The following is a 17,013-nucleotide window of genomic DNA, read 5'->3' on the forward strand; positions in this document are numbered from 1 at the left end:
GCTCTGCAGCGGGAGAGGCCATAGCAGTGAGAGGCCCGCGTACCGCAAAAAAAAAAAAAAACAAAAAAACCTAGATCTGCTCCAGCCAACACTGACACTGGACACAGCAGGGCTGACACGGACCCTTTTTTCCTGCAGAGATTTTACATGATTACATTATCAGGTTTTAAAGTTGTGAAAGAATCTTACATTATTAAATTAATTAAATTATTCCCATTACACAAGGACTCGGGGGCCCTTGCGGTAGCATTTTTTTCCAACAAGTTTCTTGAAGACTGTCAACTATTTAACAAAGAAAGAAGCTACAAGAGAAAATGTTCTGTGAAATTAATATAAAACAAATATGAAATGGATATTTAGACAGGTGCGTTTGTTTTATTTTCGTTTGACTGAAAAGGAAGCTGAGATGGAGGTAGAATCTACAGTCTTGTGACAGTTTTCCATTCACTATTGTTTCTCTGGAAATTTTTTCATCTGTATTCAAATCCCTGTTCTGCCCCTCACTAGCTGTGTGAATTTGGGAAAGTTGCTTAACCCCTTTGGGTCTGATTTTCTCATTTGTGAGATGCGGATGATAATAGCCTTACCTGAGAGGGTTGTTCTGAGAATTCCATGGGGTAACACCTGGAAAGCCCAGAGCACAGGCCTGATGGAGTTAAGCCCTCAGACATGTTGGCCATCATTCATAATTAATCCAGGGTAGGAAATCTAAGCCACTCCGTGCTATGTGACTTAAGGAGCCACAGCTTCTGTGAATCTGTGTTTTACTTTGTGAAACACCTTCCCCAAAGCATTGTTTGGGGACTTTAATGAGCCACTGGGCAAGCGGACTTCATCAACGCAAGTCCTGTTGGGGCTCAGCTACTCTTGTACCTGGGGCGAATCTGGAGCCAGGTGGACCTGGCTTCCAATCCCTGCCCTTCTACCTTCTCATTAGCTCTTCTGCCCAAGAAATGTCACTTAATGCTTTACCAGCTTCCTTCACTGTAGAGTGGGAACCACCATCCCAACCCTGACCTTGTTGGAAAATAAGATAATTGCTAAATCACCAAACCTGGCATCTGGTCCGTGGGGGTGGCATCCACTGAATTCTATTTACTATATCTCCTTTGTTTATTCCCTCTGGGGGCGATGTTCCCTGGCGGTCTGCAGAGTGATACAGAACATCATAGACCACGTGCCAAAGTTCCGTTACCTGGTGGCTGTGGACGAGTCAGTTCATACTCTGGAAGACTTTGTCAAGGTATAGCCATGTCGTCCCAGTCAGACTGGATGGCATCTCTTAAATCATTTTACCCACCCCCCCACCCCGCCAAAGTATTATAATTATGGAATCAGGAGTGCTAACAAGACTGCGGACTCCTAAAATACAATATCCTTAAACCCAAGCTTGCTATTTGTATCTGCAGTATATGTATTGGGAAATTACAACCACAGTGTTTTTTTCTCCGGTATATGCACAGAGGGGAGCAAAAAAAGTCCACTGTAGGACTCACACACACACAAATCACACACTGCGATACTAAAATCTATCTGTGAATTGTTCCCCAAAGTACTAATATGGTCAAGTTCACCAAACCTACTGGCGGCTTCCAGGAGCTCTGGGTCTCTGAGGGCCCCCTTTCCTATCTGGGCTGCTCTGGCTAAAGCCACCTATCACCTTATGGCCCAGCTGGCCCAGCCAGTGCGGCCTTCTCTCGCCCTTTCCTTGGCCACCCCTACTAATTCTTAAGATTCGGCTCAGACATCTTCCTCTGCACCCTCCTGGCTCCATCCCGCCTCCGCCATGGGCAAGGCCCTCTTTTCCAGACGCCTAGATCAGACAATACACACAAGCATCTGTCTCTCCCTTTTCAGACTGGGGGCTCCCTGAGGGCAGAGATCGGGCCTTATTCATCTCTGTGCTCTTTAACCACGTGTGGAAAAAATACACCAGTGAATACCCTCAGTGCTCTCCCCCCGTTGCTTTGCAAATTTTTTTTTTTTGTATTCAGTTATGTTTATATTCATTTGAGAAATTTTATATTGAAATCTTACAGGTCAACCAAATAATATTTCTATGTTTCTCTAACAGTGCATCAGTAAAAGTACTGGCCCTGGGAAAATCCAGAAAGTACCCAAAGAAAATGCTTTCCTAACCAAGGACTTAACAGTTAGTATATAAGAGATTCTTTTTTTCTACTCCTGTCCTAAAGGTGTTGGTTCTTGAGGGATTTGGAGTCAGAAGACCTGGCTTCCAAGTTCATTTCACCACCTCCTGCACAGCTGGCCGTCTTAGCTATCGCAACTTCCTCTTCACCTCTGTGAGCCTGTTGGTTTTTGTTTTTTCTTTTTTGGAAAAACCCTCAGAGGTTGTGGTCAGAAAATGTATTTGAAAGCTCTCTGATGTGTAAAATGCTATACAAACACTGAGTGTTGCTCTCTTTGGCCTCTTTCAAAAATTCAAACAGGAGGCTGAATTTCTGATTCCATCACAGCAGCAATGAAAGTACAGTTTTAGTCATACGGTGCATTCCTCCAGCTTGTTTTAGAATATAATATTTTTAGGAATAAATTGCAACAAAACGGTGCATTGGAACATGTTTCTGAAAGAACTGATATCATTGGTTGCCTCTGAGGAGCAGAACTGGGTGGGTGGTGATGGGGACCAAAGGGAGTGCTTTCCCCTCTACTTTTCTTTTTAACTGAAGTATAGTTGATTTCCAGTGTTGTGTTAGTGTCAGGTGTACAGCAAAGTGATTCAGTTATACATATATATATATTTTTTTCCAGATTCTTTTCCCTTATAGGTTATTACAAAATACTGAGTAGAGTTCCCTGTGCTATACACAGGGAAGATAACCTTGTTGGTTATCTATTTTATATATGGTAGTGTGTATAAGTTTCCCCTATACTTTTTGTTCTTTTGGATTTTGAACCGTGTGATTGCACTACTCAAAAAATAGGTAGTATTAAAATTTGTAAAAAAAAAAAAAAAAGGAAGAAGGAAACCTTCCACTTGGGCTTCTAGTATCTCCCTACTCTTTGAGTTGCTTGTGTTACTGTACCAGCCAGGATGCTGCCCGTCACAAGAGAGCAGATGTGAGGGAAGTTTAGGGTCACAGAGTCTCACAGCAGGTGCTCTGTCAAAACTTAGAGCTGCCTTAGTTGACAGCCGTGTTTAGTGAATGTGTTCATATTTTTTTCTTCAGTAACTTCAGTGATTTGGGTTTGTTATAACTCTCAAGTGGAAAAAAAAAAGGACAAATCTCTAATGTTCCTTTATCTCTTAGCAAGAAGATATTGACCATTTACTGGTCAATTTGAGAATGGAGACACTCTTTGTGAAGGAAACTTTTAACATTCGATGGTTCGCCCAAGCAGGATTTGTGGAAAATATCAACAGTATCCTCAAAGAGTACAAGCAAAGCAGAAGATTATTGGTAACTATAACCACTTCCTGTGTAAGCTTCTGATTTAAGCAAAGTAAACGAAACTTTGGGTGTAATTACACCAATGAAAGTACTTTTTCAAATGTCTGAATTTCTAAATTCAAGTTCTTTTTCAATCTTTTTTTTTTTTGGCCACACCACGCAGCTTGCGGGATCCTAATTCCCCAACCAGGGATCAAACCCGTGCCCCCTGCAGTGAAAGCGTGGAGTCCTAACCACTGGACTGCCAGGGAATTCCCTCAAGTTCTTTTTCAAATTTGACCTATTGCCCAGGCCAAAAAAATCTACCTCTATATTCTAGTGATACTTGCCAATTGAATATTAAAAATTTTTAAGTTGACAGAGATGGTTGTTATGCTAGACACAAACTGAACATGATAGGAAGCCCCAGACCGATGGTCACAGAGTTGTCCCTATAGGGGAAAATGTCTGGTACCTTACTGGTCTGCCTGTTTCACCCCGGGTATACATCTGGAAAAGGGTAGGTAGGAGGTGGGGACGTCTGATGATTACTCTGATCTTTTCTTGTTGGCCACGGGATTTGCCAGTCATTTTAACCACAACAACTTTTCATAGATATTCTTATCTACATATATAGACGAGGAAGCCAAGGCTCAGAAGATGGAGCAATTTCTTCAAGGTCTCACAGCTAGTCAGGGATTCAAATTAGCTAAGATGCCAACTTAGCTAGAATGGCCTTACTATGGGAGCCTCCACACACCCGTCTCTGAAATCAGGTAAATGCATCACTTGCCCACATCTTTGGATTTATCCCAGGGAGGCATTCCAAAGATGAGAGTAAATGTGACATGAGAAGGCATTTTGAAATCTATAGTCTATGAGTGACAGGTGCCATCACAGTTGAATTGCCATCGTGCATGGAAATACTGCATAAAAGCAAGTAGAGTTGCCATTATATCCTAAGAACAGTGTTCTCCTGTAAAGCATGCCTTGTTGAGAATCAGTAGAAGATGCGCCACTTTACAAAAGAAACAATGATTGGAGACTTCCCTGGTGGTTCAGTGGTTAAGACTCTGCGCTTCCAGCGCTTCCACTGTAGGGGGCGTGGGTTTGATGCCTGACTGGGGAACTAAGATCCCACATGCTGTGTGGCACAGCCAAAAAGTTTTTTTAAAAATTAAAAAATAAAAAGAAACAATGATCCTTTTAAGCATCTGAGACACCCACGACGGCTCTACTTGGAGGCTGTCCTGAGGTACAGAGCAACCTGAGAGGTTAGACTAGTATTGTCGTTTGTGGGTCAACGTAAAACAACACCCAGTCAGAGTAGAGATGGGACAAGACACCTTAAAGAGACCATACGGTTCCTGATTAGCAAAACTGGACAGGACATGATAGAAGGAGTAAGCATATCTAAAAATTAAACTGAGTCTATCCATCCCTGGGGGCATTGGTCAGCTTGGCAGCATAGAACAGGAAACAGGACCAAGGACAACGTAGACAGTGCCACACCAGCGACATCCAGCAAGATGGAGCCTCAAGCCAAGGGCCTCCACAACTCCAGTTCCTTTAGCAAGGCAAAGTCATCCCTGTGCAGAGACAGGTGCATCCAATCACCTTGACCTAATACCATACAACAGTCCATCCATCTAACTCTCCTTGGTCTGATCAAAGCTCATCAAGCTACTTTCTAAACGTGTCTGCCTTGAGGGGTAAATGTGCCAGACACGTGCACTTGGAGTGTTCTGAGTTCAGTGGCAACCCTACTTCTCATTATAACTGAATAAACTACCATTCTGGTTTTGTACCCGGATGAGGTGAGCTTACCCCAGGAGACGGATCCGCCCTTGGTGTGTGGTGTGTGGAACAAGGTACATGAACCTGCCCAGTTGACAGCCGGACAACAGGCCTTGGTGACTGCACCATGCCTACCTCGGAGCCCAGCCCTGTCCATCAAGACTCAGCTCCAGAGATGCTCTCCTGACCGCTGCCACCCTCCACTGCCCGCCATCTTGGTCATTGCCATCACCCTGAGAGAGCCTGTCCCTAAGCAGACAGGGTCATTCACGTCCACCACGCCTTACCCAGTACCACTGCAGTAGCCCTGCTCACTCCCTTCACAGCCTTGGCTGCCTCATCTGACAGATAGTAATAATAACAATAGTAGTAGTATTAATAATAATGATAGTAGTAATGATAACGATAACCAACTCTGTGCATGAAATTATGTAGTCTTTAAGCACATGGACACTCTGCCCATGGAAATGCTTTTCAATGGCATGATTTAAATAAAAAATTTTTTTAATTTAAAAAATTTGCCTTGCAAAATACCAGGCTTTAGTTTCACAACTGTTTGGACCATTTTGAAAGAAATGACTATTTGTCACTGATGTTTTTATTTCTATTAGAAATAAACAAACATTTGCTCACCAGTCATGAATGTGATGAGCTTCTAGAAACTTTTTTTTAAAAATGAGTGTATTTTTCAGATGTAGAGAACAAACGTATGGACACCAAGGGTGGGAAAGCGGGGGGTTCAGGGGTGGGGCAGTGGTGGTGGGATGAACTGGGAGATTGGGATTGAAATATATACACTAATATGTATAAGATAGATAACTAATAAAAAATAAAATTTAAAAAAATGAGTGTATTTTTAAAAACTAGGATAAATGAACTGTTTTCATTTATTTTTTATTATTTTTTTTTATTTTAATTAATTAATTAATTAATTAATTTTTTGCATTACGCAGGCCCCTCACTGTTGTGGCCTCTCCCGTTGCGGAGCACAGGCTCCGGACACGCAGGCTCAGCGGCCATGGCTCACGGGCCCAGCCGCTCCGCGGCATGTGGGATCTTCCCAGACTGGGGCACGAACCCGTGTCCCCTGCATTGGCAGGAGGACTCTCAACCACTGTGCCACCAGGGAAGCCCTATTTTTTTTTTTAATTAACTGTTTTTAAAAAGAAAAGTTTAATTAAAGACAAAGTTTAGTCCAGAAACAATGTTCATCAGGCAGTAAATTAAGCACCCTGTATAGTGGACCAGAAATTCTGTTTCTCTGCTGCCTTTACAGGAGTCGCACCACAAAGATGAAACTGGTAGCATGTGATGCTTGAGTACTTGGTTCACATCCTGCTGAGTGTCGTGTGCCCCGTGCCCAGCTCAGGGCACGTAGTGGATGCTCATTAAACACCAGGAGGAAGTGACTCTGGGGTCTTGATGGAGGAGTGAGAGTCAGCCTGCAGGATCCCGAGACTTAAAAGGGCCGCGACCCTTGAAATAAAGAACACTGTCTAGCTACATATGGTTCAGAGCTCCCTGTATGACGCTTATTCTCCTCTTTTAGCCCATCAAGATTTGCATTCTTGGTCCTCCTGCTGTGGGAAAATCCAGCATCGCTGAAGTGTTGTCCAAATACTACAAACTGCATCACATTAAATTGAAGGATGTCATTTCCGAAGCCATAGCAAAACTGGTAACACTTCTAACTACTTTACTGTGAATTTTTATATTTTAAAAGTGCTTTGTCTTACTCATAATTAAGAAATCACTAATTTTCCATGGCATATCCTACAAAGAGATTTGTTATTTTAATTGGATTTTGTTGTTGGCTCCATTATGAAAACACAGAAAACCACATGGCTTTTCCTCTGGAAGCGTCTTTCATGGGTCGCCCTTAAAATTTAGTCTTTCTCCAGCTATTGCTCAAAATATATCTTGCATTCTCTCTATTGACTGGAACATTTTCATTTGTTTCTTTATTCTTTTCTTTTTAATTGAAGTATAGTTGATGTACAATATTATATAACTTACAGGTGTACAGTGTAGTGATTCACAATTTTTAAAGCTTATACTCCATTTATAGTTATTAAAACGCATTGTCTACATTCCCCATGTTGTACAATATATCCTTATTGTAGTTTATTTTATACCTAATAGTTTGTACCTCTTAATCCCCTGCCCCCTACCTAGCCCATTTCCCCTTCTGTCTCCTCACCAGTAACCACTAGTATGTTCTCTACATCTGTGAGTCTGCTTCCTTTTTGTTATATACACTAGTTTTTTTTTTTTTTTTTTTTTTTGCGGTACACGGGCCTCTCACTTTTGTGGCCCCTCCCGCTGCGGAGCACAGGCTCCGGACGCGCAGGCTCAGCGGCCGTGGCTCACGGGCCCAGCCGCTCCGCGGCATGTGGGATCTTCCCAGACCGGGGCACGAACCCGCGTCCCCTGCATCGGCAGGCGGACTCTCAACCACCGCGCCACCAGGGAAGCCCCACTAGTTGTATTTTTTAGATTCCACATATAAGTGATATCATACAGTATTTGTCTTTCTCTGTCTGACTTATTTCACTTAGCATAATGCCCTCCAAGTCCATCCATGTTGCTGCAAATGGCAACATTTCATTCGTTTTTATGGCCGAGTAGTATTCCATTGTATGTATGTGTATGCGTGCGTGTGTGTGTATATACACACACCATATCTTGTTTATCCATTTATCTGTTGATGGACAGTTAGTCTGCTTCCATAATTTGGCTACTGTAAATAATGCTGCTCTGAACTTTGGGGTGCACATATCTTTTTGAATTAGTGTTTTTGTTTTTTTCGGATATATACCCAGGTTTTTTTTTATTCTTGATGTATGTTTCTCAGGGTATTATCAGACCGTTTATCAACAGCTTATAAAAAAAAGACTTTTCTTAGTGCAGTTTTAGGTTCACAGCAAAGTTGAGAGGAAGGTACAGAGATTTCCCCTACATCCCCTACCCCTTGCACAGGCAGCCTCCCCCATTATCATTAAACCCCACCAGAGTGGCGCATTTGTTACTTCGATGAACTTATATTCACATACCATATCACCTAAAGTCCGTAGTTGACATTAGGGTTCACTCTTGCTGTTGTACATTCTATGGATTTGGACAAATGTATAATGAAATGTGTCCACCATTATAGTATCATACAGAGTAGTTTTCCCTGCCCTGAAAAGTCTCTGTGCTCTGCTGTCCCTCCTTCTCCCCAAATAGCTGCTTTTTATCATTTTATTGGGAATGGTAGGTACTGAGGTACATTTCCAAAGGTGATTATTAAAAGTCTTGATTTCTACAAAATGTGTGTCCCCCAAGTAAGAGCCAACCTGATACTTGGAAAAGTGTTGATTCTTTTTTGTTTGTTTTTTGGCTGCAGCTTGCAGGATTAGGATTAGTTCCCCGACCAGGGATCCAACCTGGGCCCCCTGCAGTGGAAGCTCGGAGTCCTAACCACTGGACCGCCAGGGAATTCCTAGAAAAGTGTTGATTCTTAAGTAGTTCTGGCATTAGCACAGAAATAGATTATTCTCCTAAAATAGAGAGGCTCTTATCTGTCTTCGTAGATATATAGGCGCATCCTGACCACTTTTCACAGCTGTCCTTGAGCACCTCCCTGTTTGGGTACCAGCCTTTTCCAGGATCACTCGCCAGATGATTTATAGCAGCCAGTCAATGCAGGGCATCATCTGATTTGAATATCCCTGTGGTATGTAGGAGGCGATCATTACACCTAAGCATGTATGGGAAGGAGGAGAAGAAGAAGGTGAAGAGGAGGAGGAAGCGGAGACCGTGGAGGATGCTCAGGAGCTCTTGGATGGCATCAAGGAAAACCTGGAGCAGAACGCAGGTAACCGCACAGCACACGGCTGCACTGCTTTTGTAACGATGGGATTGATTTCCTTGTTATAAAAAACTACTTGTTTGCTATTAAAAGTAAAGTACAGAAATTATAACAACCACACACACACACACACACACACACACACAAAATCATTCACTATCTCAACTCTGGGGGAAAAAATCCCCATTAACTTTTTTTTTTTTTTTTTTTTTTTTGCGGTACGCGGGCCTCTCACTGCTGTGACCCCTCCCGTTGCGGAGCACAGGCTCCGGACGCGCAGGCTCAGCGGCCATGGCTCACGGGCCCAGCCGCTCCGCGGCATGTGGGATCTTCCCAGACCGGGGCACAAACCCGTATCGCCTACATCGGCAGGCGGACTCTCAACCACTGCGCCACCAGGGAAGCCCCCCCTGTTAACATTTTGTTGACTATTGGTTATAAGATGGGAAAGAATTACCTAAGTTTTAAAACAATCAATATTGTTTGTTATAAATATTTATAAAGCATCAAAAAACATTAATTAAAAGGCAAAGGGCAAATCAGGAAAAAGTATTTGCCACCAATATGACAAAGAGTTAATAGCCTTCATGCATAAAACGCTCAGGCAAACTAATCAGAAAATCATGAAATCCTGAAGAGAAAAAAAATGGATGAATAACTTGGACCAATAATTAATTCATTCAGGAAGAAATACAAATAAATAGAAAAATATTCTTGCCCACGGGGTAATTTGAACAAGTTCGTTGAACACGTGCATCCCAGTAAGGTGTCCCTTTAAACTCAAACTCTGGACTCATTCTTTCCCCACCCTTGGATGGAATTTCAGGCTGGTCCCACTGCAGCTCTTAGATAATAAGTAAGTGGGTTCTCTGTTTATTCATGCTTTCAGAAGTCCATTCCAATCACATAATCACAAACTAAGTTTTGAACTGAGATGTCTTTAAGGGAGCTTGCCACCCATCAGGAAAGCAGTCAGCAGCAGTTATGAGAAAAATAAAACCATTTCCTTTTTACACCCAGATAGTTGAGAACCTCCATCAAACTGGTAATATTGGCATTGGCTATAAACCAGTCCAACATGTAAGCAAGTTTGGACTCTGACTCAGTGGAGAATTTCCCCCCCTCCCATCCTGCCTCTTACTTCTCCCATCTTGCTGGTGGCTGTCTCTGATCCTCCAGGGTTGAGCTGGGGCCAGTCGGGGTCAGGGAAGAAGGACAGAGGTACAAACTGGCCCTCCCCCTGAGGACCGCCCACTGCATTCCCCTGGGGCCCCCGCTCTGGACGCCCTCCCCTCTCCGGTCTTCTGGCACCCCACCCTTTGTCCCTCCAGGCATAGTCTTAGACCCAGCTGCTCTTCCTCAGGAGTAATCCCTTCACACCCTCCTCTGAAGTCCTGTTTACCCATTTTCCTCTCCTTCCCCCAGGCCACTCCAATCTAGTTTATTGGGTGGAGGAAATGTTTTTGTCTGCAGACACTGAGCATTCACTTAAACCAGCTCATCATCTGAGTCTGGGTTTCTGCTTTGGTGTGGGCTGGGCCAGGAGGAGATGGAATTTGGAATCCCAGAGCAATGGCCCAGAGGAAAATGTACACAGAAAACGCAGATCAGCACTTTGAGATATGACACTGCCCCTGCCTCGCCTGTGACACTGGGGAATCACTATCTTGGTTTTAGAGTTTTATAGCATCCTGTCTCCTACCTTTTGGGAGAGGGGGAAAAAAACAAAAGAAGACACTCCATTGTGAGGACACCTGCGGAAGGAAGTCTGGCAAGGCCACATGAAAGGGCAGGGGACTGGGAGTTTTAGGAATCCACAGGTGAACATGGCCATGGGTACATACGCTGTAAGCCTGGGACGTAGGGCCAGAAACAAGCACAGGACAGCATTTACTGACAGGAACATATAACTGGTCTCTGCAAGGACCCAAAGTCTTATCCAAGGACTTCGTGTAACAGGATGATGTGAAGTACTGACTGGGCTCTTTTCACGTCCAGGGAGGTGACCACACAGAACAAGAATTATGGCTGAGAGCAGTCACTGCGTCACCCAAGTTCAAGAAGGGCCTGTCCTTGGCAGCAGAGTCTGTTCTTCCCACAGATGCAAGAGAGGCCAAACTGGGTCAGCAGCCTCTGTCTTCCGAGGGGAACGGGGAGGGAGACAAACCCGCCTACTGTCAGTATGCCCTCCCACCCACTTCCTACAAGGTGGCGATGGTGCAGTCAGTCCCCTTTAACCTTAGGGTTAGCACACTTCTCCCTCACGTGAACCAATGTGTTATCATGTGATTCTAAGGATTCCAGCAAGACAGATCTCACAATCCCACAGTGAGACACCTCCGTATCCTTTTCTATTCATGATTCCACTCCCGTCGGCCCCTGACCGGTCAGCCAAACTAGGGACTCGGTGAATGCACTAGAATGCACAGAATCCCACTGGTTGGTGGGATTCCAGGTGATCATTGAACTAGTCTTTCAACTTTTCTGTGAGTTTGAAAATAAAAAGTTGGGGAGGGGGATGTATGTAAATGTATCCACTTTTATGTTGACAGCGTAGTGTCTCTACTGTGTATGGATTATTTTAAAAACCTTGGTTGCAGCTACCTGTTTTTAAACTAAGGTTTAGTAATTATGAATATGCATTAATATTAGCATTTTAAACATTACTGTTATTTGAAAGGCAGACTTAAAATTTAAAAAAGAGAAGAAGAAGCAGTGTGGCGTTGTAAAGGCCATCCAGCAGGGCTGTGCTCATTCACTTTAAAGCAGAAGTGACCATCCCCTTCTGAGATGCTCAGCGCCCCCGGCCAAGGTCACGAGTGTATCTCCAGGAGGTCACAGTTCTCTAGAAAAAGGCGCCTGGGCTTGGCCCTTTGCGTACTCACATTCCATAGTTATCATAAACTGGCGCTCAAGCTCCCTTCTGGCATAATGAACACTTATTTCTAAAACAAACAGAAATGAATGGCAAAGCTCGCTGCCTGAAATAAGCCAAAGGATGCCTTGGAGGGGGCCGAAGCTAGATTTCCGAGTATGTGCCTTTCCTTACCAACGAAGCTTTTGAAAATTGAAGATAGAATGTTTAAAAAAAAAAATGGTCTTTTGATATCAGTGTATCCCTCACTAGGGCTCAGTAGTTGCGGCACATGGGCTCCAGAGCGCATGGGCTCAGTAGTTGCGGCACACAGGCTCTCTAGTTGTGGGGTGCGGGCTCAGTTGCCCCATGGCATGTGGGAGCTTAGTTCCCAGACCAGGGATTGAACCTGCATCCCTTGCATTGGAAGCCGGATTCTTAACCACTGGACCATCAGGGAAGTCCCCCCTTGACATTTTTTAAACTTGGGTTTAGGGACTTCCCTGGAAGTCCAGTGGTTAGGACTCTGCGCTTCCACTGCAGGGGGCATGGGTTTGATTCCTGGTCGGGGAACTAAGATCTCGCATGCACTGCGCGGCGGAAAAAAAAAACAAGAAAAGAATGTGACTTTATTTCTTTACAGCATTTTGAACCTTACTGAGAAGTAACATCAAATCATTTCGAGGAATTTCATTATGTTAAATAACACCTTTGATTATTTTTTGTCTCTGCCATAATATTTAAATTTCTGAAAGACACAATTATTTTCTGAATCAGTTACTGCCTAATGATTCGTGTGGCAATGAAAAGTAGAAGAAAGGAGAGGTGTTTTAATTAGATCATTTTACTGTCATTAACAGAGTAATAAAAAGAGACCCCGAATTATTTTATATTGTAGACCCACCGATAAACTGAAAGCATAGTGCTACCCTAGAAAGAGCTTTGGAGATCAATTTCTCAAACTCGTCAAGCTTGTATTACTGTAATGTATACATTAAGCCATGTAAGGGCAGGGCTGTGTCTTGGAAATGATAGCTGTTCAACAATTACATGGTAGATGAATATTTTGGAGGAGTTACATCATATTGTCTCGGAAACACTGTGATAGTTTTAGAACAAACTCCTCCATCCTCAGCCCCCGCCCAAGCAACTGCAGGAACCCTGTGCCCATGGCTGGAGAGGGAACTGTCCAGTGGGGTGAAGGTCTGCAATGCCCACTGGAAAAGGCAGGGAAGAGGGGACCACGCTCCTTTCTGCAGCCTTAAAGAGAACAGTGCCTTTAAGGGTCAAGATCAAGGTTGATTCTTATTCAAATGTAGCAAATATTTATTGGGCACCTACTATTAATAAATTGTGTGTAGGGAATTCCCTGACGGTCCAGTGATTAGGACTCTGGGGTTTCACTGCCCGAGGGCCATGGTTTGATCCCTGGTCGGGGAACTAAGATCCCACAAGCCGTCCGGTGCAGCCAAAATAAAAAATAAAAATAAATCTTGTGGCATCAGCATGCATGAGTACTATCCCACTGAATTCTCACAACAGAAACATTTATTATCACGTATTAAGGTTATAGAAGCATATATCGAAACAGAAGTGAGTAAATCCTGTTGGCAAGTGAGAACACCCTGGATTCCTCCAATTACTCCTCATTCAACTTCAAGCAAAATTTGTGAGCGCGGAAGAACATTCTGGAAGCGCAGACATAAGCATCCGTCTGTTCTTTCTTGCAGACAGGCTCACTGGGTTCTCCTACTTTATCGGGCATGAGAGTTCATGTGTTGTGCTCAAAATACAAAACCACGTATTTTTCACTTTAATGCAAAAATTAGAGATTTTCAATAGTAATTTTGACTACACAAGAATTTTTGAGATCACTTTACTTTTTAAATTTTTTTAACATCTTTATTGGAGTATAATTGCTTTACAATGGTGCGTTAGTTTCTGCTTTATAACAAAATGAATCAGTTATACATATGCATATGTCCCCATGTCTCTCCCCTCTTGCGTCTCCCTCCCTCCCACCCTCCCTATCCCACCCCTCTAGGTGGTCACAAAGCACCGAGCTGATCTCCCTGTGCTATGCGGCTGTTTCCCACTAGCTATCTATTTCACGTTTGGTAGTGTATATATGTCCATGCCACTCTCTCACTTTGTCCCTGCTTACCCTTCCCCCTCCCCGTATCCTCAAGTCCATTCTCAAGTAGGTCTGCACCTTTTTTCCCATCTTGCCCCTAGGTTCTTCATGACCAATTTTTTTTCTTACATTCCATATATATGTGTTAGCATATGGTATTTGTTTTTCTCCTTCTGACTCACTTCACTCCGTATGACAGACTCTAGGCCCATCCACCTCACTACAGATAACTCAATTTCGTTATGTAGAATGTGACTGCACAGTAATATTTTTTTTCTTTTTATTAGGTCGACTAGAAGATGAATATGTAATTAGATTTATAAAAGAAAAGCTAAAATCCATGCCTTGCAAGAATCAAGGTTACATTTTGGATGGATTCCCAAAGACCTATGATCAAGCCAAAGACCTGTTCAACCGTAAGTGTGGGCGTTACCTTTGTTTTGAATGTTTACATTCAAATAAGTCACAGCTTTATCGTTCAGAGTAACAGTAGTCACAATTAAAATAAACAAAAAAATCGGAGCGACTATACCTAAAGTGCAGGCTTTCCTAGTTATGGCTAGTTTTCACTAGTGACTACGAGTTAAAATATTTAATTATTTTAAAAATAATTTTATTTATTTATTTATTTATTGGCTGGGCCGGTTCTTAGTTGCAGCATGCGGACTTCTTAGTTACGGCATGCACGCAAGATCTAGTTCTCCAACCAGAGATCGACCCAGGCCCCCTGCATTGGGAGTGCGGAGTCTTAACCACTGGACCACCAGGGAAGTCCCAAAGTATTTAAAATTTTTTGCACAATCCTTAGTAATAATATGTAATAAACTTGACGATGTATATTTTGTTTTACCAGAAGAAGAGGAAGAAGAAGAGGAAGAAGCCAGAGGCAAAAGGTTTCCCTTTGATAAATTAATCATACCTGGTAAGTTTAAAAGACTTCTCCAAGGTCATATTTAAAGGAATGCCATTTGATATCTCTTTTGTACCAAAACAATCCTTTTGATGTGAATAAAATAGCTTTGTTTGTTTGTTTTAGGAACAAAGTAAAACGATACACTTAAAATCAGACTTCCAAACTAAAGAATTCACTGGGGGTAAATATCAGGGATATTAAAATTCTGAAATGGACAGAAGTCCCTTTGAGAGCATTCATTTCTGCTGTTCCTTCCTGTAAGAGAGCAAAAGATTAGCCAATCTGTTGGTGCCCTGACTTTTTTTTTTCTGTATTTAAAAAAAATTGAGGTACAGTTAATTTACAATATTATATAAGTTTCAGGTGTACAACATAGTCATTCACAATTTTTAAAGATTATACTCCATTTGTAGTTATTATAAAATATTGGCTCTATTCCCTGTGCTGTACAGTGTCTTGGCTTCTGAGTCAGTTGGCAAGACCCCCAGGGACTAGATCACTGCCCCTCCTTTCTGTTCTGCTTCAGGTGCTAGCCATGCCATAATCTTTTCTGGAGGACATTCAGAATCCAGAACTGGGGCTTCCTTGGTGGCGCAGTGGTTGAGAGTCCGCCTGCTGATGCAGGGGACGCGGGTTCGTGCCCCGGTCCGGGAAGATCCCACATGCCGCGGAGCGGCTGGGCCCCGTGAGTCATGGCCGCTGAGCCTGCGCGTCCGGAGCCTGTGCTCCGCAACGGGAGAGGCCACAGCAGTGAGAGGCCTGCGTACAGCAAAAAAAAAAAAAGAATCCAGAATTGAGGCTGGGCAGGTTCCCTAACTCCACAGCAAGTTTATCCTATTACATATTTACACAGAGCTTTCACAACATACCCTTGAAAGAGAAATATAAACAACTTATTCCACAAAAAAGGACTTGCTGAGCAGGCATTTCTTGTGACTTTGCCATGAACTTTAAAGGTTTTTTTCTTTTTTTATCAGTTTGCATGAGGTTTAATCAAGTTTTGGTCATATGGTAAATATAAGAACAGCTATTTTCAGGAACTTAGCCCAAGGCTGTGACTCGGAAGGGCCTGCTTGCTCACCGTGTCAAAGTCCCCAGGAGAGTCGGTTCACAGCTGTAATCCTCTCCTGCCCCTGGTCCAGGCACAGCTTGTGATGAAGCTTCTGGAAGCAGAGACCGTCAGAGAGCAGTCATCCCCAGGGATGGATATTTACCATTTGCCTGAGGCAGGAACATGAAATGCCGGAGGAATGGGCTGTCTTAGATTTCCTATTAATTTATGTGTTTGCCTCAGAAAAAGTTAAAAAGTAAAGTTGATTAGTCTAAATAACCAGGTCTGTCCAGTTTATGAGAGCTGATCACTTCTGGGCGACAGTCATTCATTGCAAACCCCGTGGTAAATCCTCCCGTTCCCCCTGAGGCAGCTGGATAAAATTCACCCCAACCCAACATCTGTCATGCACCAGGCACCACACAAGATGGGAGCTTATTGAGCCTTTCCACGAGCCTGTGAGGTAGGAATTACTCCCATGTTTACTTGATCCAGAGCCTGAAGCCCAGAGACTAATGCAGGTCTGCTTCGCTGGTAAACGGCAGGGCTTGGATTCAAACTCAGGTCTTCTCACGCCACTGCCTCCAAAAACCAGAATGAATGAAACCCCTCCCTAAGATAAGAAAATGGAAACACAGGAGGTAAAATGGTGCATTATTCTTAGTCCTGATCCACTGGGCTGCCCTCTCTGTCAGATGCGGTCCAAACATGTCTAAGATGTAATCTCTTTGGAATGTTTAGTCTGTTCTTTTCAATTAGCCTCTTTCTAGAAATTGTCATTATTTTCTATCTTCCTGAAAGAAATCAGATCATTGTCTCCTTTGTGCTGCGGGATTTTAGTTTGTGGCAGTGACTGAGACACTGAGGCTAATGCCATTGAAAGAAGAATTTATTACTCACATTTCCCCAGAGAAGGAAGTGTGGCAACCATGCAGGGCCACGTGGGGAAGCACCAGGCTTGGTCAGGAGGCAGGGGAAAGTCGAGGACACAGCCTTTCTTGGGGTTTCCATGGGAAAGGCAA

The 17,013-nt window shown here is 43.3% G+C and overlaps 1 protein-coding gene across 1 annotated transcript in view; it reads left to right on the plus strand.

Annotated features, from left to right (window-relative positions):
- The window catches only part of AK7 (adenylate kinase 7), a 55,129-nt gene that overhangs the window by 28,869 nt on the left and 9,247 nt on the right, over positions 1 to 17,013 (plus strand). Inside the window, exons 8-14 of the mRNA XM_032623074.1 lie at positions 1,153 to 1,243; positions 2,075 to 2,152; positions 3,273 to 3,422; positions 6,739 to 6,867; positions 8,913 to 9,045; positions 14,315 to 14,443; positions 14,881 to 14,949. Of these exons, the coding sequence (XP_032478965.1) occupies positions 1,153 to 1,243; positions 2,075 to 2,152; positions 3,273 to 3,422; positions 6,739 to 6,867; positions 8,913 to 9,045; positions 14,315 to 14,443; positions 14,881 to 14,949 (779 nt within the window). The remainder of the gene's footprint in view (positions 1 to 1,152; positions 1,244 to 2,074; positions 2,153 to 3,272; positions 3,423 to 6,738; positions 6,868 to 8,912; positions 9,046 to 14,314; positions 14,444 to 14,880; positions 14,950 to 17,013) is intronic.

This window comes from Phocoena sinus, chromosome 2, assembly GCF_008692025.1.
Source record: "Phocoena sinus isolate mPhoSin1 chromosome 2, mPhoSin1.pri, whole genome shotgun sequence".
NCBI lineage: Eukaryota > Metazoa > Chordata > Mammalia > Artiodactyla > Phocoenidae > Phocoena > Phocoena sinus.